The 24,893-nt window shown below is 35.8% G+C and overlaps 2 protein-coding genes across 20 annotated transcripts in view; one reads left to right on the forward strand and one right to left on the reverse strand.

Moving 5' to 3' along the window:
* The first annotated feature begins 1,356 nt into the window (after positions 1 to 1,356).
* Positions 1,357 to 5,109, forward strand: ben (bendless). Of its 3 annotated transcripts, none has more exons than XM_012373851.2 (3): positions 1,357 to 1,751; positions 2,869 to 3,128; positions 3,428 to 5,109. In XM_012373851.2, the coding sequence occupies exons 2-3, from the start codon at positions 2,884 to 2,886 to the stop codon at positions 3,636 to 3,638; spliced, it is 456 nt and encodes a 151-aa protein (XP_012229274.1). In that variant the 5' UTR covers positions 1,357 to 1,751; positions 2,869 to 2,883; the 3' UTR covers positions 3,639 to 5,109. The 3 variants fall into 3 exon arrangements, with proteins under 3 accessions (XP_012229274.1, XP_012229276.1, XP_012229275.1); XM_012373853.2 differs by lacking the exon at positions 1,357 to 1,751 and adding an exon at positions 1,852 to 2,334; XM_012373852.2 differs by lacking the exon at positions 1,357 to 1,751 and adding an exon at positions 1,852 to 2,249.
* A 737-nt stretch (positions 5,110 to 5,846) lies between these two features.
* Positions 5,847 to 24,893, reverse strand: part of LOC105676159 (uncharacterized) — a 36,443-nt gene continuing 17,396 nt past the window's right edge. For 7 of the 17 annotated variants that reach the window (XM_067355259.1, XM_067355258.1, XM_067355262.1 and 4 more), the window contains 14 exons: positions 24,158 to 24,448; positions 21,681 to 21,866; positions 21,070 to 21,580; positions 20,756 to 20,989; positions 20,369 to 20,665; positions 20,028 to 20,162; positions 18,876 to 19,621; positions 18,496 to 18,685; positions 17,896 to 18,204; positions 16,909 to 16,945; positions 15,733 to 15,875; positions 11,108 to 11,542; positions 10,487 to 10,960; positions 5,847 to 10,393 (listed from right to left, as the gene is read on the reverse strand). In XM_067355259.1, the coding sequence (XP_067211360.1) occupies positions 10,322 to 10,393; positions 10,487 to 10,960; positions 11,108 to 11,542; positions 15,733 to 15,875; positions 16,909 to 16,945; positions 17,896 to 18,204; positions 18,496 to 18,685; positions 18,876 to 19,621; positions 20,028 to 20,162; positions 20,369 to 20,665; positions 20,756 to 20,989; positions 21,070 to 21,580; positions 21,681 to 21,866; positions 24,158 to 24,448 (4,060 nt within the window). In that variant the 3' untranslated portion in view covers positions 5,847 to 10,321. Of the gene's footprint in view, positions 10,394 to 10,486; positions 10,961 to 11,107; positions 11,543 to 11,623; positions 12,496 to 15,732; positions 15,876 to 16,908; positions 16,946 to 17,895; positions 18,205 to 18,495; positions 18,686 to 18,875; positions 19,622 to 20,027; positions 20,163 to 20,368; positions 20,666 to 20,755; positions 20,990 to 21,069; positions 21,581 to 21,680; positions 21,867 to 21,964; positions 22,114 to 24,157; positions 24,449 to 24,893 lie in introns of those variants that run through there. The other 10 variants (XM_067355263.1, XM_067355256.1, XM_067355253.1 and 7 more) reach the window with 10 other exon arrangements.

Below are 24,893 nucleotides of genomic sequence, written 5' to 3' on the forward strand. Positions count from 1 at the left end.
TAAAAGCTTGTGCTCTCGGCTTACGCATTGAAAATTAAAGATTCTTTGTACTGATTGGACAAATTTCAATCTCAATCTTCAATGTAGTCTGATACGGGCATAAGACGATAACGAAGACAACATTAGGTTTTTTCAATTTACACATCAAAATATGTAAATTCTTCTCTTGATAAATATTTAATTATTGCTTTACTTCTGTGATTAATTTTTACAATTCAATTAATATTAATAAAATTTAGAAAGATAAAACAAAATGATAGAAACTATTTCAGAATTTTATAAACACTTTGATACTGCTAAAACCGATTAAGATATAATTAAATATTATATAATCATTTTATCGAAGCTAGGGGCACGATTTTTAATATTTAATTAATAAATTATTTATAATTAGCATTTTGTATATTACTTCACAAAAAAGTTTCTAGAAATTTAAAAAAAAAACGTATGGTAAGGCAAAAAAAAACGTAAATTGTGAAATGCTATTGTGTGAATATATAATATGTTTCACGACAGACGTAAGCGCTTACGTCTCGTTCTTTGCCATCAGCTTAACAGGAACACAGGATAATATAAGAGCTCGAGTATCAACTAGGCGGAGGTGTGTCTTAGCGCTTTCTGAGCTCAGGGATTGGCTGTTGTTTTTGCATGGCTGCCAGGCTTCCATGCCAGGCTTCCATGGCAACAGTCAATCAAAAGAAGGTCCTAAGTCTGCGGTAACCACTCCTCCATATGGCAGCCATGCAAAGGCAACAGCCAATCCAAAGAGGGCTTCCACTTTTCTAAGCTCCCCTCTGCTGAGCTCAGAGATTGCTAAGCCACACCTCCGCCTAGTTGATACTCGAGCGAGCTCTTATGTCATCCTGTGTTCCTGTTAACATTTCTCCGAATCCGGCTAAAATGGAGCCATTTCAACGGCTAATCTTAATCTTTCTACATGCTTATTTTTGCTTTTGAACTACTTTTGATAATGTTAGAATGCTGATAAAATTCTTAAATAATTTATACATCTTTTTTAAGGTTTCTGGAAATGTTAATTGTTAATGATTTGTTTATCAAATATTAAAATTGCAGTTATATAATGGAGGGTTCATACTGCATTCATCATCCAACATGGGACATATATTCAATATACAATATATAAGAAAATTATTTTTTAGAAATGAGACAAAGTTCCTAGAAAACGCAGTTTTTTATTGACTTCTGACGACGCGTCGGACGCAATATAAATTCAATATGAAATTAGTGTCGAGGAATGAACGCATGGTTCCATCTATGAAATAAATGTAAATAGCGCAAAGCATTCGCGACGAAGAAAGCCAGAGAAAGCATAGAAGTAGTGTTGGTTCTCGAGCGGACGGGTAGCAGCGCCATCAACGCGTGATAAAATGAAGCGGCTATGAGGGGCCACTGACTAGGCAACTGACCAACCAGCCGCGCGATACGCATCCACACGCACGGGTGGAAATTAAATTAGCGGCTTCGATTGAGTATCCCGCGGGCCACGCACCCGTAGATCACCGGCCGGTTCCCCCGAGAGAGTGTCGGCTGGCGAGGCCGACGACGGTGGTGGCGGTGACGGCTAGTTAGGAGAGCAATCGAGTAACGGTGGCGGTACCGTTTGGAAAATCAACGACAACGGTTCGAGGCTTCTAGAAGAATACACGGTGGCCGGAGTGACGGCCACGGAAAACTGCCAGACGATTCGTGCGAGACGCTGCGGAACGCGACTGCAGATTTGCGGTGAGATCGTACGTATCACAGCCGCGCATTATATCGGGATCGCGCCGACACGACAATCTTCGGATACTGGAATCGTTACACGACTCCCTTTGTTTATGAGGATAACGCGAGGCCCCCCCCGAGTGCTCTTCCCTCGGCGAAACCCTAGAAATCATCTGTACGCCTCGGATGTATCACGTGCCCAATCGTGCTCGAGATTCGAGTGAACGGATTTGCGTTCATGCGATTTCCCCGATATCCCGCCCCAACATTTGGCAACGCATACCGTGGACCCTACACGCATACATTTTATACGTACTACATGCTGTGCACTGCGCGCTCGCGCGCGTACACATGCACAGGCGCACACGCATCATATACATATGCATTTGATACGTGCTTCAACTCGGTGTGGCAAGCTGTCAACGCTGTCAATTCGTAGCCGATTGTCGTTCGTTCGTCAACAAGTGCCGTGAAAAAGACCATTGATCCCCGTCTCTCGACACATGCCAGGATATCCGGACACGGTTTGTAAATCGCGGTGTGATATGTCCGCTTGGCGGTCAGCATTGTGTTTTGTGTAGAAGGAGCAGGAGGGAGAAGTTCCCAATGGTACGCGAGAGATGCTGACGATATTGCTTGAGACAATATTTCGCGTCAGCGTGTCTATACATATTCTCACTTGTAGTTAGCACAAGTTAATTAATGGTTTCGTAACAATAGAAAATTGCATTAATATCAATATGGATATTGTTTTACAATACATAAGTATCTTATTTTTGTAAAGTTTTAATAACAACACAAAGTACGTTTCATTGTTGTATCATTACTTTGTTCATAAATTTCTAACTCAGATTCTTAAAGTTGTAATACTGATTAGAGTTGTAGTACAAATTTTTTTTTATTTAGAGATAATAGAGAAAAATTTAAGCATGGCATTGTTGACAAGTTTTTTGAATTTACAAAATGAGAAATTGAAGAATTTTTACGATCAAAGCTTCAAGAGTTAAAGTTTTGCAATTCCAGATAAACTTTTCTCCAACAAATTTTAAGTAAAGTCTTCCTTGTCGAAACATTTTATATATTTTATTATGTTTTATATTGTTTGTATAAAGTTTAATACATTCTCAAATTTTTTTCTCACAGTCCTTTGCATAAACAATGGCAGCGTTACCACGAAGGATTATTAAAGAAACTCAAAGATTAATGCAAGAGCCAGTTCCTGGTATCAGTGCGGTACCAGATGACACAAATGCTAGGTATTTTCACGTAATAGTAACGGGACCTGAAGATTCGCCATTTGAAGGTGGACTGTTTAAGCTCGAATTGTTCCTACCAGAAGATTATCCAATGTCCGCACCTAAAGTTAGATTCATTACAAAAATATATCATCCAAATATAGACAGGTAAATATAAAAATAAATGTATTGCGATCATTAAATATATAAGTTTTGTGTAATTTTCAATAAATTTATAGCATTTGTTGTATGCATCATATAAATAGTAAAGCATGTGAGATATAGATAATTATTACACATATGTGTATATCACATATTACATATGTAACTAAAATTATTTATAAATATTTATGTAGAACAGATTACTTAAGATAAAAACGACAAATAAGTTGTCTCAAAATGTTAATTTTTTGCACATGTTTTGCACACACATATATTTAATAAAATTACTTTTATTTTATCTGTAGATTGGGTAGAATTTGCTTGGATATTCTCAAGGACAAGTGGAGTCCGGCACTCCAAATCAGAACAGTACTGCTGTCTATACAAGCACTTCTAAGTGCGCCAAATCCCGATGATCCATTGGCAAATGATGTAGCTGAACTTTGGAAAGTCAACGAAAGCGAAGCGATACGTAATGCCAAAGAATGGACTCGAAGATACGCTATGGACAACTGATCTCAGCCTTGTCAGATCGCCCACGACAAAGCAAAGCGATGTTATTCCTACCTTTCCCAGACTTTTGATCACCTTACCCGCACCAATTGCGTATCCGGCACCTGTGTCCACAATTTTGCTATAAAAATAATAAAAGTTTTGTAAGAGTAAAACAGAATGGGATATTTTCTATATATCGTAGGGGAATGCAAACTACTGTTGGATTTATTCAATCGCTCATTGAGAAACTGCGTAAATATCTTCCTATATTAATATTGCGCATCTGCAAAAGAAAGCCTCCCTCCCGTGAAAATGACGAGATATGTTACGAGTTTGAAATTGTATCAAGCAAAAAAATATGCGACATACAATTTCTTCATTGTATAGCTACGAAATCTGTACAATTTGCAATTTGTACTTTTCTCCTAATATGTTATTTAATAATGGAATTGAAAGGTTTGTTTTAACATATAAATTTTTTTCTTAAGAAACTAGTTTATCATATATACTAACTGGTTATCTGTCTAATACACAATAGATTTAAGTATTCCACCATATTTAGAATAGAAAAAATGGTAAGAAGGAGCATTATAAAATTACACGAGCTATTATTTATCATATGTCTTATATCAAAGAAGCTACGAACATTTTCAATCTATGAAAACTTAACCGTCTTCTGACGTCCGCAGCTATTTTATTGATGGAATCTGAGGTGTGGAAAGTTGTTATAATAAAAGCTTTTTAATTTTCAATATACGATAAAAAAGAGAAATACATTTTCGAATATATTTGGTTTGCTCCAAAGAGAAGGGCTACAAGTGAATAGAAATCTTCCATTATTATGTTAGTGATAATTGCCAATTAATTGCTTAATATGTAAATATAAGTAAGAATAGAAAAGTTCTTTATTGTCTTATAATAAACGAATTCTATTTATTAAGATATGAGTACATATAATAATAAATTCCTTTGTAGAGAAAATCAGTCCCCGTATGTAAAAATTCTTCTTTTACGACGATTGCTTACGCGGAGAACGATGTAAAATAATATAACAGTTGTGCATAAATATTTTCCATTTGCTAAGATTTTAACTATTATAGCAAGAATTAATGTATGCAAAAATAGCTAAATTTACACATATTGCACATTGTGTAATTAAACAAATAGCAGAGTAATAGGAACAATATCTTTATAACAAGGTGATTGCAAAGGAATAGTGCATATAACGATAGAAAAAAATATTTAACATACCATTGGTTTAATAAATTATAATAAAACTAACGTCAGTGATTTTTATCTAACGTACGTTTTATTACAACCATATGAGAACAAAAATACAACCAGTTGGTATATAAATATCTTGTGAAAAATGGGAATTATGAGCCTTTTTTACTAATTGTTACAATAGGGAGGTTTTCTGTAATCTAAGGACACGGGGATAGGTTAAAACAATTGTAGATAATCTGCAATAATAAAGAGATTATTATTAAGAGTTTGGGATATATAGAGTTATTATTCTATTGTACGCGCATTTTATATTATGTTGTGCCAATATATGGTATGTGAAATTTTTGAAAAGCTACTGTAGAATAATGAACGTTCGTGAATTAACAATAATTAAGTTTCAAAAAAATTCAATGTTAACGAATGTGCATTTCATTAAGTTATCGTTATTTAGCTATGTATCTGAAGCATGTTAATTCCCTCTTTCCTTACGTTCCATTAGTCTATTGAAGTATTTTATCATGCATTGATTAAAAATTTCATTTTATTTTTAGTCTTCTGCGTTCCAAGTTGAAAATAAAATCTAGAAGTTAACAATATAACAATAATAAAGGCATAATTACGTCATGTCTTTTCTTATGAAAACGTAGGTTTAAATGATACGCCATATCTTTGTAATAAGAAAATGCATCCATGTATTTATCAACATATTAACTCAATATTAAGAAGATAGGAAGGGGCAAGGATTGTTAGATTTTACAAAAAAAAAAAAGTAATTTATCGGTGCTCCTACTTTTCCCACGATATTAATAGTTTAGATAATTTTACACCGCTTTTATGAACGCTTCATAATGTATATACCTCATTGCTTCACATGTCATGTGGAATATTTTGAAGAAATAAAGCCTTTAAGAAAAAAAGAGAAAAGAAAACTGAAGGAAAAGCTATGTTGCTTTCAACGACGCATCGTATTGTGCTCCAAAGTCCGAGTGATAGATAACTAGATTTGAATTCAAAATTACATTTTATTGTATCTTAATATGGACTAGCATATACCATATACACATTCAATAGCTCACTTATAGTTTATAACTTATTATACACTCACAAACATTGATAAAGACAGTCATGATATCTTGTAGCATGTTTCATGACTGGTGAAGCTATAGCGCAAGCTCTATATATGTGTAAGATATAATTACTTTTATTTGTTATATGAATGGCTGGGTTTTCAATTATTTCATAACAATTCTGGCTGCAATTTTGAATCTATCATTCATACTGACTTTGCACGATCATCATTCTTTATTTAATGAGACTTAATTATGTAAAACATATCTCGTTATTAACTAAATGTTTCCGTAAATCAGGCGTCATGATCGCCAATGGCTTTGTTAAGATACAAGCACGATACAAATATTTTACAATGCTCGGAAATAATTGTATGACAAAACTTAATTGTATGCTTATTTAAATTTAAACAGAACAGGTTCGCTAGACCTCCTTTCGCATTCGTTTATATATAATTTACCAATAATCGTAGAAAAGTTAGGAAAGAATTCTATAGAAAAAATTTACGTGAACAATATCAATAGAATATCAACAAACAATGTTAAATGGCTCTAATGGCTCTCGATTAATTATGACCTATTAATGGGCCTATTTATCAATTTAAATTTACAAATACCTCACAATACAAGCCACACTTTAATAACTGTAGATACTTGTAAATTATTGAAAGAGAAAAAAAATCTATTCGAAATTCGAGACAGCGAACGATAATGGCGATTCAATATCAAATTTCGCTTCTAATGAACATACATGCAATGACCACGCAAGGCCAGATTGACAGTACAAGTTGCAGATGTTATTATTAAAATGTGGCTAGACACATTCAGTCAGGGTGGCTTGCGATGGCTGAGTATTAACTCTTATTATGTATATATATACTTTTCTTTATTTATATTTATATTTATTTATATATATATATATATATTCATCTTATTCTTAGCGTAATGACTAGATAAGTTTCAGCCACCCAATATATAACATCTTGTTTGATCCCATATATTATATTCATACCGCTCTGCTGCTCACCGAATATATGGTTAAAATTTCTATGCCAAAATCCATTTCGCCCTAACATATATAATCGTCATTTATTCTAGGATTCTGGTGATTTCGCCGCAAAGGTTACTTTCTGCGTATTCATTTAGATATTTGTCCATAAAGAATGAAGGTCTAGCCCACAATGATATATCAGTTTCTCATGATATGCAATATCATAATATGCTCTCCGCTATCCTTTCCAATGAAGGTAATAGAATTACCATATATCTTTATACATACATTTCAAGACACTTCCTACGTAACTATCCTCTTGAGGTTTTTCCAATGCACACCGATTTCCGATGTACAGTACAATAAGTAATTATAGACAACGAAACATTTTTATATACACGCTATTCATTCGTGTGCCTGAGAATTGTTCCGTACGAAATGCCGTGTCAATGGCAAATTAGAGATCTTTCAAGATATTAGTAATTGAAGAGTCAACTTAAATTTTGAAATAATAAATAAAACAGATAATTAGCATCTGTTCTATCAGCAAAACAGAAAGATGCCCGTGTTAAATCTTGCAAAATTTTGAAATTAAATGCCAATGTATTTCTTACAAAATTAAGGTTTCTCTCTAAAAGAGAGTTTGACTCTTTTTACATGTACCTATTACGTGAACACATAAATTCTATGATTAAAACAAATTGTTTAAAAGGAGGAATTCAGTACTTGGGATACATGAAATACTCATCAAACTGAACAAATAATATCTAGTCAACGTAGATTGAAGAATTTTTGAGTTTGAAACACAATTTTCGGTTTTAATAATACAGATAATCTGGTTGCTTTCATTTTCAATTCTTCAACTTATGTTTATTACACATTTCTTTAATTTAATGAGTATTCTACCAAATCCTGAATCCCATCTTTAAACGCTCTATATATCTGATATCAGAAGTGAAGACAACACAAGCTTGATTTCTTGCAAATCAGAATACGCCATTTTGAAATAGTTAACATTCTCAGACAAAATCTGAATAATTTTCCGTCCATCGAAAATTATACATATTTTGTTATTCCGTTGTTACGCCTTATTATTTAATGTACTTTGGCATTGAAATTTTATCAGACATCAGGAATCTCAAAATTTGTATCATCGCACACTTCTTGATATTTGAAGCAGAATAGCTCAAAAGTGAGAAATCTTCAGCAAAAATAGATAAAACTTAGATTATTATGGCATATATAGTATTTATATAGAAGAGGACGTTTTCTTTTTTTTTTTTTTTTCTTTTTCTTTAACGGTACGACTCTCGTGAATGAAGTTTCTGGATTGAGTACTTTACCTTATTCGGTAACACATAGAGTCAGTCTGTTTATTTTAGAAGGAATTTTCCATTGACAAAGTTTATAAGTCGGGAGTAGCTAGATTTCGTTTTGTATGCCTATGCAGTGAAGCCACATTAAGTTGAGTATAATTTTTACATATTTTACATGTATTATACATGGCGAGTGAAAATTTACTGCAAGCTGATGCAGATAAGATGCATCTATAATCCTTTTTACGAATAATTACTACAACTATCTTTATCAATTGCAAGTTTCGAATGCTCCTACGAAAAATAAATAGATTAAAAGAAATTTTTATTCTATAAAATTGAATCACTGACAGTCGAAAGTAGTCAGTAATGCTTGAATGCAAGGAAATGAGCTTGCTTGAAGGTGTTATTTCGCAAATTGTCAGCATGCATCACCTTGGAAATTTCTAAAAAGACGTCTAGATACTCAATTGATAAGTGTAGAAAAAATTGGCAATGTGAAAGCTTGTCGAGATAATTTGTGTCAGAAATTTGGAGTTAAGAATTCAATAGCGATAATTGAATTTTCATTAAAGCGAGTTGGGAGAACTTCTTCTCCGAAAAAATTCTCTGAAATATCAAAAGAAGGTATAAGATTCCAAAGTTTAGGGTCCCTACTCTCTAAAATATCTAAGTGGAGTGCAATCTTACATCTATAAAACTCTAAACTCTTAAATACACAGCCATTTCTCAACATTTATCAAAGTATGATCGAAGAAGCGAGTGACGAATGTGAATTGCTAGGAACAGAATGACTTTTATAAACTTACAATTTACTACTATCCGCGAGAAACGAAGAGACAAGTCATATTTCCCCCCAAAATGCGTATATCCCAAAATTGTATACTTACATTACGTACGTTTATTAAGATATTGTGCAAAGCTGAAGCTTTTTTACTTGCCTAGTTTCCCGCGAATGATAGAGACGTATTTATGAAGCATAGTGCGAATTGAAGGACTTGGAAACGTCGCTTCGAAAATGAATATCATGCGGCGAATGTACTATGTTATAGTTTTCGTGCTTGATTACAGCCGAGTATTAATACGATAGGACAGCGTCGATGAAGTAGTATGTAGGCATACAAGATCCACTTAATGACATTTCCGTTCGGCAAATACACAGGTTATTTATCCTTGCCGAAAGTCTTCCTTAATACACTGTAAAACGAATTTATCTACTCGTTTAAAAAATCTCTGTCGTCTAGAACGTGTTGCTGTGCTCTTCTATATAATTACTATGGCGTTATTTATCACGAGATTTACGCATCCGAAGTTTTACTACGGTAGATATTAATTTTAGTACAAATTAATACACCCGGGCCCACGCCGCGAGTATTCGCCGGCCTTAAAGATAAAAAAGATTAAATAAACGTTTTAGCTTAAAGTATCTCCACGAGAGATAGAGGGAGATCCTTTTTATAAATATTACTACGTCATTAGACTACGTAATATACAGTTCCAGCCCTGCTCCAGCTGTTGGTAAAGAGCTTTGTGCTATTTATAATCATGTGCATTATTTGCATCACCTATCATCTTCCTTGGCGCGAATAATGCGATTTTCTGTAACATCCATTGCTGTATACTCAAAGTCAATACTTTCCTATTAGCCTCACGCTGTATAATTGTACGACAAATTAACCGTGTAAACGATCACGGCAATTTCGCCACGTGACTTGTATAATTTAATAGAACAAATCAAACGTCAGCATTGTGCATATGTGAGAAATATTGGTAAAAATATCTCGCTAAATTTCCGAAAACATGTACTCATGTTACAGAGAATCTCATTAATTAGTATTATACGTATATCTTACGATAATCATTTATTAATCATATAAATTATGCTTGAGTAAATATTTAGTAACGTTTCTGCGACGTACCTATTAGTAGTCTCGTTTACTAAGCAGGAGCTGGTGAATGTATCGAATTGTCCCATAAGAATCGAAACACAAAGCGATTTGCATTGAGTAACCTGTACAGTAAAGGTAGTAGCGGATAATATGGTAGTGGATGGCGGATGTATTGTCTGTTCACTACGCATCAGCCAGGCAACTGAACGCTCTCTTATATGTACACCGGAGACTCCTGGCCGGTTAACAGCCTAAACATCGATGTGGGCATTGTTTTCATCAAAATCTAGAAAGAAAAAAAAAACAATAGTTTCGGCAATATGTGCAATCTCGCTGCGTACTGCTGTTTGAGCGCGGAAAGCGCGCACGCATTACGTACCTCTCCCACTGATGTGGCCAGAAGATTAACAATCTTTTCGTGTGGTACAGCAACAACACTCTGATTATTGATTTCAATTATCCTATGGCCCACGCGAACTCCGCCCCGTTCGGCGATACCACCTCTCAATAGACTACATATCACTCCATTCTGTACACTAAATCCTAACTGATATTTCGTGTCGGGTCTCTTGATTTTCACTTCGACTACAGGCGCGCACGGTACGACAGTCAGCTTGACGACCGTCTGATTCTTGGAATTCTTTATGTAAGTCTGACACGTGGACAAAGGCAAGCCGACTAACGATACACCGTTAATCGCTATTATCTGATCGCCAATGTTAAGCTGTCCGCAACGGGCGGCGGCGCCGGCCGGCGCCAAATTAGCTATGACTACGGTTGGCAGCATAGAGCCCCATCCAGACTCAACAATTACAACGCCGAGGATCTCGCCCTTCGCCTTCGGTACCACCACCTGAAAGGAGAAAAATCCTTTCTCATTATGTTCAAAATGTTACAAGGATGTTTTTCATCGCGTCAACGAAGCGGCAAAAATGCACCCACGATTCTCTGCCTATTAACAAGTAAGTTACATCATTCTCGAGTCGGTAAAAAGACTTACCTCTTTCTGCATTTCTTTCTTTGCAAACATCTGCAGCTCGTCGCCAAATATCTCTTGCGAATTGAGCACTTCTTGATAATCCATTTCCTTCACGAAACTATGATCTTCTATCCCGTTTGCCTTTAGGAACTCCATGTAAGCTACTTGGAACGCTTGTCCGATACTTTGTGCTATGAATTGAGCTTCCTCACTTTCGAAAACGTGACAGATCATCTTGGGAGTTCGGTTAATTTTCGGTACTTCCTCCATTTCGTGCGGCACGAAGCGTCGCCGCGCCATTAGCACTACAAGATCGCCGATATCCGCTATGTACGAAATCGTGCGTAATGCGTGATCCATCATGATCTCCTTCAGATCAGTGTTGAGAACCATGATCTTTTCCGTCGAAATGAAAAGGTCTACCTCCGTGCTTGGCTGACTGTCACCGTCCGGTGCCTGAAAACACAAATTTCATTTAGAGAGCTCTAGTTTTCACACAGATTTTCGATACCGTATATATTTTGCATATACATACCAATGCCTATCGTAAGAAAGCAGCATGTGTAACAGAGTAGAAATAACAAGTAATTAATTATCAACATTCAAATGGTATGGATGTTAAATAAACTCGACGCTTAATCGCTAATAAAAATAAGTAAACGGTGGTACTGTAGAGTAAATCGTATCGAGTTAAGAGAGCATAATCATTGAATCGGCGCTATGACAAACCTGAGAGTTTGAGAGAGACAGAAGGTAAAAACCTAACCGATCGCAACATCTAACTTGTGAGAAACTCGTTGCTACGACTTATGAGGGGTGTACAAAGTGCGGATTATACGAGTTTAATAAGTAAACAAGAGTGTACTGTGGGGATATTGCTGTGAGTACTCGCCGAGTAAAATCAAATTGTCAAGCTGACGAAAACCAGGGTGGTAAAATCTTGGTCTACGGCGTATAAATAAACAGAGGGATGAAACGGATCGGACGCGACTGCTCTTTTAAGAGTCAAAGGGCAGTCAGTCGGACTTTTACAGCGAAGGGGTTGTCTGGGATGAAGGGCAATGAGGGCGGACCTTTATTTTCGTCACGGCCTCCTCCACCATGTGGTTCTTAAGGCGCTTACGCCGTTTACGTCCCCCTTCCTCTTCCACCTCCACCGACCCGAGAAACTGTAGTCTGAAAACGGTTGTGGACGCCAAGCAGCCACTACTGATCGGGGCCAGTTTCGGCTGGGTTCCAAGTGCGTGCGACTCGGACTGGCCCCCACCAGAAGCGCTTCCTATAAGTTCTTCGCTCGAGTCGCACTCGTCCTCCTCTAGGCTTCCTTGCGAGGCAATGCTGCAGCGACCATACCCATGCTGCCCCCCATAGTTTAAGAGTGTTGCCTGCATCGGCACTGGCCCATCATCCTTCCGTTATGCACGCGCCAAACAAACAAACAAACAAAGGCTCTGCTAGTCACATTGCCACGCACCACCGACTGAACGAGAGGCAAAGAGCCAATTGTTCATGAGTTCTTGAGTTGCTAACGACCAATACACGTCTTTACTTTCCTTATGCATAGTGGTCATGCTCTGTGTCGTCTATACTGTATATACCGGATCAAAGTCATTCACACATATAAAATGCATTAGTTTCGGTAGCATACACCTTTGCGTACGATGTGACCCTCGTTATGCAGTTTTTTTTGCCTTCGAACAAAGCTCACGGTGTTCAGAAGCTGTGCAACGTGCAAGCGTAACGTTACGGAAATGGTAAAACGATTCGATGAAACGGGTATATACGCGGATCCGCTGCGATTGCGATTTAACAAGTGCTTATTAATAGCGGTATAAGTTGTGTATACCGACTCTTTAAGTGTTTTCCATCTAGCAACTCAGAACTCGAAGCATGATGATAGGGGCTCTCTTATCGCAATAAGCAATCCAAGTTCTTCAGTTAATTGCGCCATGTCGAGAACGAAGAATCAAAGAAATATAAGCAATTCAAAGCGACATGTAGAATTATTGATTATTTTTCGCAATCATTCATTTCGATTCCAAAGCCTTTTCATAAGCGAGTACAAAGATCTGAGTATGATTTGAGATGCAAACATAAGGAAAGTCCTTTTGTCCAGTGATATTCGAAAGCATCAAGCGCAAGTTATATATTTACTCGGTAGCATCGAAAAATCAATTTAGTAGCGCAAACAAATTTTCATATATTATTCAAAATAAGCAATCCTTTTTTTAACCTACTCTCTTTAATCCTTGAACTGTTGTTCTCTTATTATTATACTGTATACACTAGAGCACAGCTTAGCAACCTTGCAATTAAATCAATTGTCATGCATATACTATTCAAAAAAACTAATCGACGTTACATTTTCTGTGATCATATATTCATATATCAAATGAAGTTATTCTCACAAGTGCTCGGTCATAAAAGCATAACTTCTCCAGATTTTGATTGCTGATTAATGTGACTAAAATATTCTCGCAACGATAGAAACTAAAGAAACGTTTCGTTTCCGCAATCCTGGTCTACTCAACTATATAAGATCTTACTTCATGCTGTAATAAGATTTTATAAAAAAAAAAAAAAAATTATCTACAATATTGTAAAATTCTAATTGAATGAACGAATATTATGTAAGCGACTAACAATATTCAATCTTGCAGGATACTGTCATATGAAGACCGTTATATCATAGTATCGCTGTCTCATTGATTATAATTATCTTTCACGTTCTTTCAGAAATTTCAAGTTCAATGTTATATCAAAGTTCTTCCACTTGAAAATTTGATTAAAATAAAATGGTTTGATATTTCCATCATATTCTCTTTAATGTTGCATTGCGCTTAGACTCGCTTTTCGTGTTGTCTGGTATTTTTCATCTTTATTTTACACAGCAATTTCTTGGATATAAAATATGAAAATGGAGTTATTGAGTAGACCAATATCTTCCGCGAGTACGGATCTCTTGTGCATAAAATATATCGATCAAGAACCTACGAGGAAGCAAATATAGCAAGCGGATAACAGGTATAATAAAAAAAAAATCGCAGAGAAAAAAAAAAGAGAAAAAGATTGATAGATAGACACAGAAATCACATCAAAGTTACACTGAGAAGATGACAGTGTTCGGTGGTCAGGTGGTGGTGGTGGTGTTGGTGATGTGAGGAAGGGGGGCGCTACACTGAAACATTCAGGCCTCTTTGCACAACGGCCAGTTCACAATTATATTTAGATTAATTGTATCAGATAAATAGATAAAAATCAGCATTCAGATTTTTGTCGAAAAAAAAAGCATTTAAGATAATGGCAACTGATCACCGTGTAAAGAATCGTTATTTAATCGCTCACAAGAGTATTCTTCTGTACATATTTACAAATATATGTGAAGAAGAAAGTTATCTAAATGCTGACGCTTGATTGCCTATGAGCAGAACCTAAGAGCGAGAGGAAAGAATTCACTGTTTTCTTCAATTAATATCGACAGTTTCCTTGAAAGATTGATCAACACCATAAATCATAAAGTTTAATTAAAAAGGAAGAAGATATATATAACAGATCGTTGTCAGTAAAGGTATGAAATACCGTGAAAATATAGTAGATATTATGAACATGATCTGTATTGACAACCATCTAGAACATATTTGGAAACTATCTAGGATCTTATGAAACATATTCTTTATCTATGGAATTAAAGTACAAGCGAGAGTCACGCATGAGATGCGACTTAGTGGACAGTACTCTTTCCTGCAGAAAACTCTCAGGTTTAACTAATCACTTAAGATTTCAGCATTTTAACCATTTGAGGTGAATCAATGGTTTCGAAGCAATGGCATTCTGCAATTGACGCGCTGGTTTAATGCGCGAATTTCTTACAGCACAATTATCACAATATTTTATAGCGCTTGATTTGCGATTGCACCGAGAAATTACACAGTTTTAAGTCCTCAAAAAGTTAAAAATTTTAACATTGAAATACATTATATTGCAGATGAGAATATTGCACTGTTGTTCACTACAAATTAAGTAGCAAATTAAAATAGTATAAAGCATTCAGAGCATGCTGCTAATTTCATTATTATTTATCGTAGTTTAATTCTAATAGTCCCTGAAAAGATTTTACACCTTCTAAGATATTCCTTTTTTAATACTCAATTTCCGTTTCAATAATCATGGAAGAGTTTACAGTTAGGACATCTAGTCAATATGATCTAACATATTTGTTTTAACTATATAATGCATCTTCCAAACTTAGTGCTACTGATCTAAGCAAAACACAACATATCATTTACTCTATGGATGCATTATCTATCAGATCACGATATGCTCACTTAATTAGTAGTTACTGCTCTTTAAAATAAACTTTCTAGGAAAATAATGTCATTTTTCAGTGACTTACATCACATTTAATAATTTATATTCAATAATCTTTTTTCAACGCTTCGCGAATATTTAGGGAAAAATTATTCTTATATATATTTTATTTATACACGAGATATATAAGTTGTGCTCTTATATACACATATCAGTATATAATCGTAGATATATACACATCTTTCGTAACTGAAGTATATAATCAGATCAAGGGAAATAATATCAGTTTCGTGATAACGTGACAAAATAAGAAAAAAAATGCGTTTTCACATATTTACCTTTATCCTAGAAACGGCCTCCTCCGCTTGACACATTCGAGTCGATTTCGTCGGTTGACCCTCGCATACCAGTTGCGTAGATCCCAAGTACCTCGCGCGGAACAAGACTCCTTCAATCAACACTGAGGGATCATCCAACAAGTCTGAAAGTGTCGCAGAAATGTACCAATTAGCATTACTTGGAATCTCACTCTTTTCACAATTCAATGTGCCGAAAGCAGTCAAATATTCGAAGGAACATCGAGGTAGCCTGATGGAGGACATCGATATAGTACTTAAAAGCAGATTCTCTTCTGCTTTACTCGAATCTTCAGTCAATGTCAAGATCTTCATATTGTCATATGACACAAAATTATTAAGTTTTTTGATCTTACAATCACATAAAATTTTTCCACTTTTATTATTTGTATCGATATTATACTGCGTTCTATCAGATTAATTTCTAATATAATTATATATGCGACAAATAACTGCACACTTGTGAAATGCAGTTATTCGAAAATGAAATGTCATAGACATACTTGCGAGACTTCCGAATACCGAAAACTTATCAATATAATTACTGATCTTATCAAGAATTACAAAGTAGTAAAGATATCTGTTCTGAACATACTTTTCAAAACTCCAAGTAAACACAGATAACAGATAAACAGATTTCTCTTAAACACAGACAACATGTATAAATTATATATTTAGAAATACGTCTCATTACCAAAAAAAAAAAAAAAAAAAAAAAAAAAAAAAAAAAAAAAAAAAAAAAAAAAAAAAAAAAAAAAAATAATAAAAAAAAAAAAAAATATAATAATAATAATAATAATAATAATAATAATTTTCAAGAAATCAGAGATAATTGAAAGTGTTAAGTACTATCACGCAAAAGTGAATTTTAATTATGAATCAAATAATCTTTAGTATTAGCATTATTAATTAAGCAATGTCCTAATTGTTATAAAATATATGCAGATGTAAAAAGAGTACCTACCATATAAAAAGGGATAGAAACAAACGCCGTGTTTATCGATCCAAAACGCAAGCAGTAGAAAGAAATATTATATTAATATTTAATAATTAGAAAATCGTTAAAAAATAGAGAAAAAAAAAAAAAAAAAAAAAAATTATATTGATATAATTTGAGGATATAATATAATAAAAGATATAATGAGAATGTGACATTACCTTCTTTGTTTCTGCTCTTTTTCTTTCCCTCCTTATCCTGGAAATCAGAACAGACATAATATACTTCACATAATGGCACAGATAAGACTTCAAGAAGTAACAATTAATTCTTGTATATATCAATCTCGTAAATGTAATCATTTAAGCTGTTAAACATGTGTGCTAACCATGCAGTAGCTGCCATATAACAAAGTCGATAAACATTAACATGTTCCCATTTACGTCTATAAATAAATTATAATAGTAGTAATAGTAATAGTAGTAATAGTAATAGTAGTAGCAGTAACAGAGCAGTAACAGTAATAGCGATAGTGTTATTAAGTAGAATTAACACTATCACTATTACTATTACCGCTCTGTTACCACTTTTGCAAAATAATGAATAATTATTTTGCTCTACTGAGTATGGACAGATATTATGTATAAAGCGTTTTCATTCATTATCATTGCGTTATTTCTCTATATAACCACAATATAAAAAATGTAATCATAAATTCTGTTAACATAAAATGATCAAATAGGCGCTTTTTTAATATTAAAATTATATTTCGTTACAAATTGAAATAAGCGTAACAAGCAGAAGCCATGGAAAAAAAATTAAGCAATTGGATAACGCTGAAAGAATACCCTTTCTTAAAAAAATCAGCTTAAACATTCATTATCAAATTAATTAGCAATTATGATGAAAGAAATATTTAATTCTTTCAAAAGTTGTCAGAAAAATTATTTCTGTTTGTGTAATATTAATAAGTAAAATGTTTCAATAACCATGAAAATTCCTATAAAATATCATTACAGAAAACATGTTTAGATATTGATACGTGATATAAATTGCATTTAAGCTGATTAAAATATATATCTCGTTTAGCAACAGAAGAATAGTATTAACATGCACCAATATGTGCTGTTTTATCGCAGCTCATTGGGAATATAGATATCTACAGTCTCTAAATAAAACAGATTCCATGGTAGCATTTGAAAGGGCACCTTTTTCACCTTGTTGTTGGATTCCTTGAGGCTCTGAGGGGATGAGGGAGAGTTTTTAACTGGGGTCTTCTGCGGACTCGATGTAGGTTGCGCGGGAGTGGCTACTTCGCACTCGTTAGAAGACGGCGATTGTATAACAGACACTACGGGAGGAGGGGAAATCGAGGTAGACGTCGAGGGTATGGGCTCGGAAGGTGCTAGCGTCTCTATCGGGGCGACACTCAAGGTTTTGGGAGGGGTTTGCTTTGGAGTAGCGACTTTCGCATTCATTGGTGGTAACATTGTCCTAGTCTTAGGCTTCCTCCACCCCTGCATAACACCAAGACAATATTAGTAGAACACCAGCACCATCGAATCACACAGAATACAGGAAAAGTGCATTATATTCGTATGAGTTTTCATTTCTCTAAATTTAAACGCATTGGCACCATTTCGATATTACCTAGCAGGAAATTACAGTGCATGTATTGTCACGCGTGTAATAATAGATCCGTTTAACGAGATATTATATATAAACGAGAAATAGGATCCATAGATATAATGTGATTAGTAAGGATAATATATGTAGAATTTAATGTCGTGCGTCAAATATGAGCTAACCTTGTCGTCGTAAAATCCTTGATCGTCCGTTCTCTGCTGCCCAAGTAACCGATCCGTTTCGAGATCGGTATCCGCCTCTTCTTCATCCGGACATTCCTCAATTTCCACGTCGGCTTCGTCGCCTACGCGGCGCGCATCCGATTCCTCGCTATTGCTCTCCATACAAATTCTCCGCCTGCCATCCATTATACTACATCTTAGTTAGATGCGTTTACATGCAAAACAGCGAGATATCCTAAAGGGTATCCCAAACGTATGTTCGACACGATAAAAAGGGGAAAATTTACAGCGGCAAGCAAGAAAGTGCACCGAGGCAAAATATCGGACAGAAATATAACCATTGGAATACCCTTATCGACGGAAAGCAGAACATAAGATACCTTGGTATCCATATCGGACTGACGCTCGGCTCCGGCGGTTCTTCGGACGGGGACTTCACAGGCAGAGTTTTAGTTCTTTGCAGTGCCATCCTAATGTCTTTAATAGCCGCCTCTACCTCGCCGCAGTTCACCTCCAGAGATACACTTTGCCGTCCTTGAGGCGCCGGCGGCGGTGGCGTGCCCAATGGATCCAGTCCGTCGAGTTGTAACTCGTTCGTATCGTACGAATTTTCTTTCTTCGCGATAAACAGATCAGGGGACGTAGTCTTTAGCGTGTTCAAAATATCTTTCGTTACATTCAGACTGACGTCCTTTCCAGAATCATTCTCATTTGTGCCTAACATGTCGTTACGAGTTCTCTGAATGATTTCCTTTTCTATTTCGTTTATTTGCCGTTTCATGAGCATCACAGTAGGATTATTGTTGTCAGTATCGCTCGCGTGTCCGCTGGACAGGCCGTCTTCTAACACCGGCATGCTAGTATATATTCTCAGGGAATCCGAATTATTCCCCAAATCACCGACCGATCCGAGAAGGCCACTTGCTGGCATTAATTCATTATCCATCATCATGAGGGACACTTCGCTATCGAGATCTCCGCAATTGCTGTCACAGTCGGTCGTTTCCGGACTCAGCGTAAAATTACGTGAGTGTCCTACTTGTAAACCGACCTCAGTTTCTCCAAGATCTTCACTACTACCAGTACCTACTGACAGGTCTAGGAAATTGTTTTCGTGTTCACCCGTCTAAAAAAAGAACATAAAATACAAACATGAATATTTACTCTTCATTTTGAAATGTGGAAAAGCTTATCGCAAGCACATAATGCAAAGACACATACTCTATTCATTTATCTCTCTCTCTCTCTTTATCTTCATAAATACAAATTTATATTTAAAATTATGCTACTAAAAAAAAAATAATTTCCAAATATTGACATTTGCATTTAAAAATTGTTAACAATAATATTTATAATACAAATATCTTTGCTTATCGTGCTAATATTTATAAATGTAAATATCTAATTTCATAAAAATAAATATTATTAATTTTGTATGAAATTTTATCGACACAGGAAACAGATTGATGTAATTTAAGCAAAGAGAAAGTATTTTGTAAGGTAATATTTACTTTATAAAGTTTTGTACTCACATTTTGTGGAAAATCTGCCCGCTGTTTTTTAGGAGATTCATGTACCATAACTTCCTCCGTTGTCGGTGGACCACTAGCTAATCGCTGGCCAACGTATGCACTTCCTCCTTGTCTTCGCAGTTCATAATCAAGATCCTGTATAAGAAAGTAATTTTTTTGTCAATCACAATAAAATTTACAAATCTAATTTGTTCTTCATACGTAAGCATTTTTTATGATTATGAATTATACAGCAGGAATTCTTAAGTATTTTCTTTCAAGCATTTCCTTGACAGATAAATATAACATCTCATCGTAAGCAAAATTTAAAATTTTTACTGTTCAACAAGCAGAAAACTTACTTGGAAAGGAAAAGACTCTATGTTGTTTTCTTTTTCTTTCGTCGGCGCCGGACATTTGAAAAATTCTTCTAATACTTTTCTAGTCTCTGAAAATTCGTACAGATAGTCAAAAGTGCTACCGCCTGGCGAGACAAGACTGCTTATATTATCAGCAGGTAAAGTTGACGGTTTTAAAGAGTCTTCCTCTTCCTCTTCGGCCTTTGGTGATGGAGTTGAAGGATGTACAATCTGGTCTTCGTTACTAATATTTTCTATCACAGTCTTGTCTACAATGATTTCTGCAGAGATATCTTCCTTCTTGAAATATAAGATAGATAAATAAAATATTAAAAATTGTTAGCTCATATCATCAAATAGACCATTATTTAAGTTGTATATAATCTTTACCTTATTGTGATTTGGTGTTGTTGGTAATACTCTTTGAGGAAAACCAGGCCTCGGTGTCATATACATTGAAGGCGATGATAACAAGCTAGGAAGCTGTGTATTTTCGCGGACTCCATAACGCCTTGGACTGCCAGAATACTGTGCAATTGGTAATTCACCAATAACTCTTGCAACTTTATGATTACGTTCTGGAGAAGGAGAATCTGCCTCGCAATCACTCGCTGGTGTAACAACCTGTAAAAGTTGAATGCAAGAGATGTATAAAAGTTCCTCGGTGCACGTATACAACGCACGTATTTCTTAAGCATTATTACTTTAAAGAATTCTGAAGTATTGCGGTGATATGCCGTTGTAGGACTAGGTGTACTTCCAACGCTGGAACTAGGTGGTTCCGGTGCGATACGACCTCTCTGAGAATCATCTGTCTCCAAATCTAGACTCGTCGTCGTCACTTGATTTGTGTTACTCGACGCCAAATCTAATCGCAATCCCTGCCAATTGTCATCGATATCGTCGAAAACAACAACTTCGCCGTCGCTGACAATAGCCATACTTCTCGCAGGTGTGTTGTGATTTGATTGATAATCTACGCAACTTTTTGGTAATCCATAGTCCAGGTCGGTAATACTTTTTGGTACCGTATATTCTACATTATTGCTATTTAAAATTGAATCGTAATTAATTATGCGATTGCTACGGTTGCTCTTAGGTGAGTCGTAATCGAGAATGGACTTTGTAGGATTGCGTCGTACTGAGTGTACCTCTGAGGCAAATACAGTCTCTGTTACTTCCCGGTTTGCACGTTGCTTTCTGGTTTCACCGCATCTAAAAATTCGTAATAAATTGTAGAGTACAATTGTACAACAGAATGTTACAAACAATATCACAAAACTTTAACATAGCTTTGAACAAAAAATATAATTACCGGCTTCTTAACTCCCATATGGTCTGCGTGCTAGGAGATTTGTTATTCTTCTTAACTAGCTTATTATCAGTTTGAATATCCTCGTTATTTATAGAATTTGATGCAGCCAGAAATCGTGATTTTCTAGCTGCTACCTTCCCTCGGCTTTGTGAGAATACTTCTCGACCACCAGCAATTTCTATAATTCTGTAGGATAATACAAGAGTTTGTTACATCCTTAAAACAATTTCTGCAGCTGCAAAATAACATTAATCCTTCAAATTTATCTTAATTGAATTTAATACCTATTAGATATTAATAGTTCAAAATTAATAACACTTGTAGATGTCATTTATCTTAAAAGTGGCACAAATATTTTAAAAATAATTCTACTTTTTTCACGTTATTTAAATTCAATGTAATCTAAAATCTATTTGATGTCACTCTTGAGAAAAGTAAGTCATCCATATATTCTATACTAGTTATTCTATCTACATGAATTCATTTACATTAATGTTCATCAGTAGGTAAAGTTGTGATATGGCGAATTATAAATCTTGACGTCAAATCCGGTCAAGGCAATGCTAGCAAAATATGTTATATTCCAATAAATTAATTTTGTTTCATCACGTTATCAAGTTGTGTATGAAGAAAATTGGTGATTTTACGCGTGTAAACTTGGACGTCTGACAGGTGAGCTAACCCCAAAACTGACGCGTGGTACCCATAATTTACACCGTGAACGGATTTAATATGCCCACCGACGCGCCTTCTCCAACTTTCCCAACTAATTTCATCTTTACGCGCAATTTATCAGTCTTTAGAGTAATACGGCCCGCCCGGAATGCTTTATTGAAAAATATTCATCGAGATCACTGACGTGAAGAACACGGAGGCGTGACGCGAGACATATGTATGAGAAAACGGGCGCGACTTTTAAGCTCTGTAACTCCTGCGGCTCCCATCTGGATGCCGCTTCTGTCGTTTTCAAACGCAAACTCCAAGATGTTATCTCGATGATATATAAAACTAACATCGAAAAAAGCAGTGCTGGATCGAAATCTGGATTGTAACTCCGAGTTATAAAAGTGAGTAAAACCTTTTCTCTTGTCCTACATAAAAGGAAATTTAAGATCTTCAAGATAAAATAAATTCTATTGATTAATAGATAAAAGCGCAGAGATAGCGTTATCCCAACACTTTAATTACTTGCGAGAATAGATGAAAATTTATTTCGTAAAATTTTGCATAAATGAATGTCTTGGAATAATTTAATATCAACTGAATATTCGCGCTGTTTAAATCAACTATACTTGAAAACATTCGGATTAAATACCCAAAGATAAATAGTACTTGTACATCCTTCTATCGATTACCACCGACGATAAGCGAGCAGCTTAGTCAATAATTAGCGATTAAAAATGATAGCTCAAACGATATCAGAAGTTGTAATTCCTGATGAAATTTATTCGCGATACTTTATTTAATTGAAAAAAATGTATTTATTTAAGACGAGTGGTGCAATAGCTTAAGGAATGTTAAACCGAGTTCTTAAAACTTTTTCTTTAAAAAGAAATTTGTGCAAAATTAAACTCAATTTCAATTTGTTTCCAATAATAGCAGTATTTTATGGGAATAAAATTTGAGGGGAGATAAATAGGATGTTATCGCTATGCTACGGGTCGTATGCGGGTTTGACATAACGGCTGTAAATCTACTTCTTTAGCTTATAGCCGTTCTTAGCGTTCCTACAGAAACGCGCGTGACGCTACAAATCGCGAAAAGTCACGAGATGTTATCGCCGACGTCGAAGACATTTCGTCAAGTAAAGCTTCGCGCGCGCGAGAGAGAGAGAGAGAGAGAGAGAGAGAGAGAGAGAGAGAGAAAGAGAGAGAAAAATGTTTGCTGAACGGATTACATTGTCGCGGATATATTGACTTGTTTGCTATACATCGCGCAGCTTGCGCGACACGTTAATGGTAGCGAGGGAGAAGCTGGTATTTGAGTGACATTTCCGCTCGAGTATCGTCGGTATTAAGCTTGAAATTAACGCCCCGTTGAATATACATGGACGACGCGGAATCGAGCTGTGTCGGGTTGTGAAACCTGTAGAACTGTATCGGCTATCGAAACTGGGCGCTCGTGTCCACTGACTATGTAGATACATAAAGACCAAACGTCAAATGGACTTGAATCGTCAGTGAACGTTTCATCGTTAAACGCGCGGAGTCCGCTCTCGAATTTAATGCTGCAATACGAAACGTAATACATTTTCACGTGCACGCAAGTGTTCATATCTCGATTTGGCCGTCTGTTATCGACTTTTATGCGATTCAGCTGTTTGACTCTGCAATTTACATGAATTAATTTTTATCTCCATTTTAACTGCATTTTAACCGACTAATTGGAGCGCTGGCTCTTTTAAATTGGCACTGTGTGGCCTTTAATTAATTATAATTTAATGTGTACACGCACAATATTATTGTTTACATCGCTACCTCGAATCCCGAAGCTTGTAGCTGGGGCCACCCTTGGCCGAGGTCAGAATGTACACGGGACTCTCCTCGGGCCCGCTATCGTCCTGCTGCGATTGTCCCTGGTGATCGCTGCCCGGTAGACTCCCGTATTGCGGCGCGTCCTCGCTGCGTCCTGACGCCGAGGACGAGCTCGACGAAAGCGGCTTCGTGGCGTGCGGTAGTTGGCCCTCGACCGTGAAACCGGGCGCCACGCTCGCCGTCCTACGGGACAGCGAACCTGATTTTTTTCTGCCATTCGCTCGTTTCCTATACCTACGAACGTAACTTGGCACTCTTAACAATCGGCAATTGTTAAAAAAAGTATAATTAAAAAAAAAATAAATAAAAATAAGCGGCACAATTCTCGAACCATTGCTTATAACGAAGATTGATAGCACGTGCACTGTCACTGTTTGAGGGAACACGAATGCAGCACGATTTCGCCCCTTTTCCAGCAAATATTTTAAATCGTCTCTAAATGGCGCGTGAATTACACAAAAGATATATATGCAACACATTTTCTAATAAATTATTTTTTAAATACAGCTATGCATTTTTAGTACGGCTGTGCTCCATCCAGCTCCTCTCAATTAAGCAATTAGCCATCTCATAATCCATATTTAATGTTAGGCAGAATAATGAAAATGCGAATGAAATTTTTACACATATTCACATTACGTCCGTAACAATTTCGCTCGTTGTAAAGACATAAAAGAAT

Source organism: Linepithema humile, chromosome 5 (genome assembly GCF_040581485.1).
Source record: "Linepithema humile isolate Giens D197 chromosome 5, Lhum_UNIL_v1.0, whole genome shotgun sequence".
Taxonomy (NCBI): Eukaryota; Metazoa; Arthropoda; class Insecta; order Hymenoptera; family Formicidae; genus Linepithema; species Linepithema humile.

Excerpts from the sequence above, each read along its gene's own strand:
- ben (XM_012373851.2), top strand. The coding sequence starts at position 2,884 with ATGGCAGCGTTACCACGAAGGATTATTAAAGAAACTCAAAGATTAATG. Across the intron at positions 3,129-3,427 it reads TATCATCCAAATATAGACAG|ATTGGGTAGAATTTGCTTGG; the intron begins GTAAATATAAAA and ends TTTTATCTGTAG.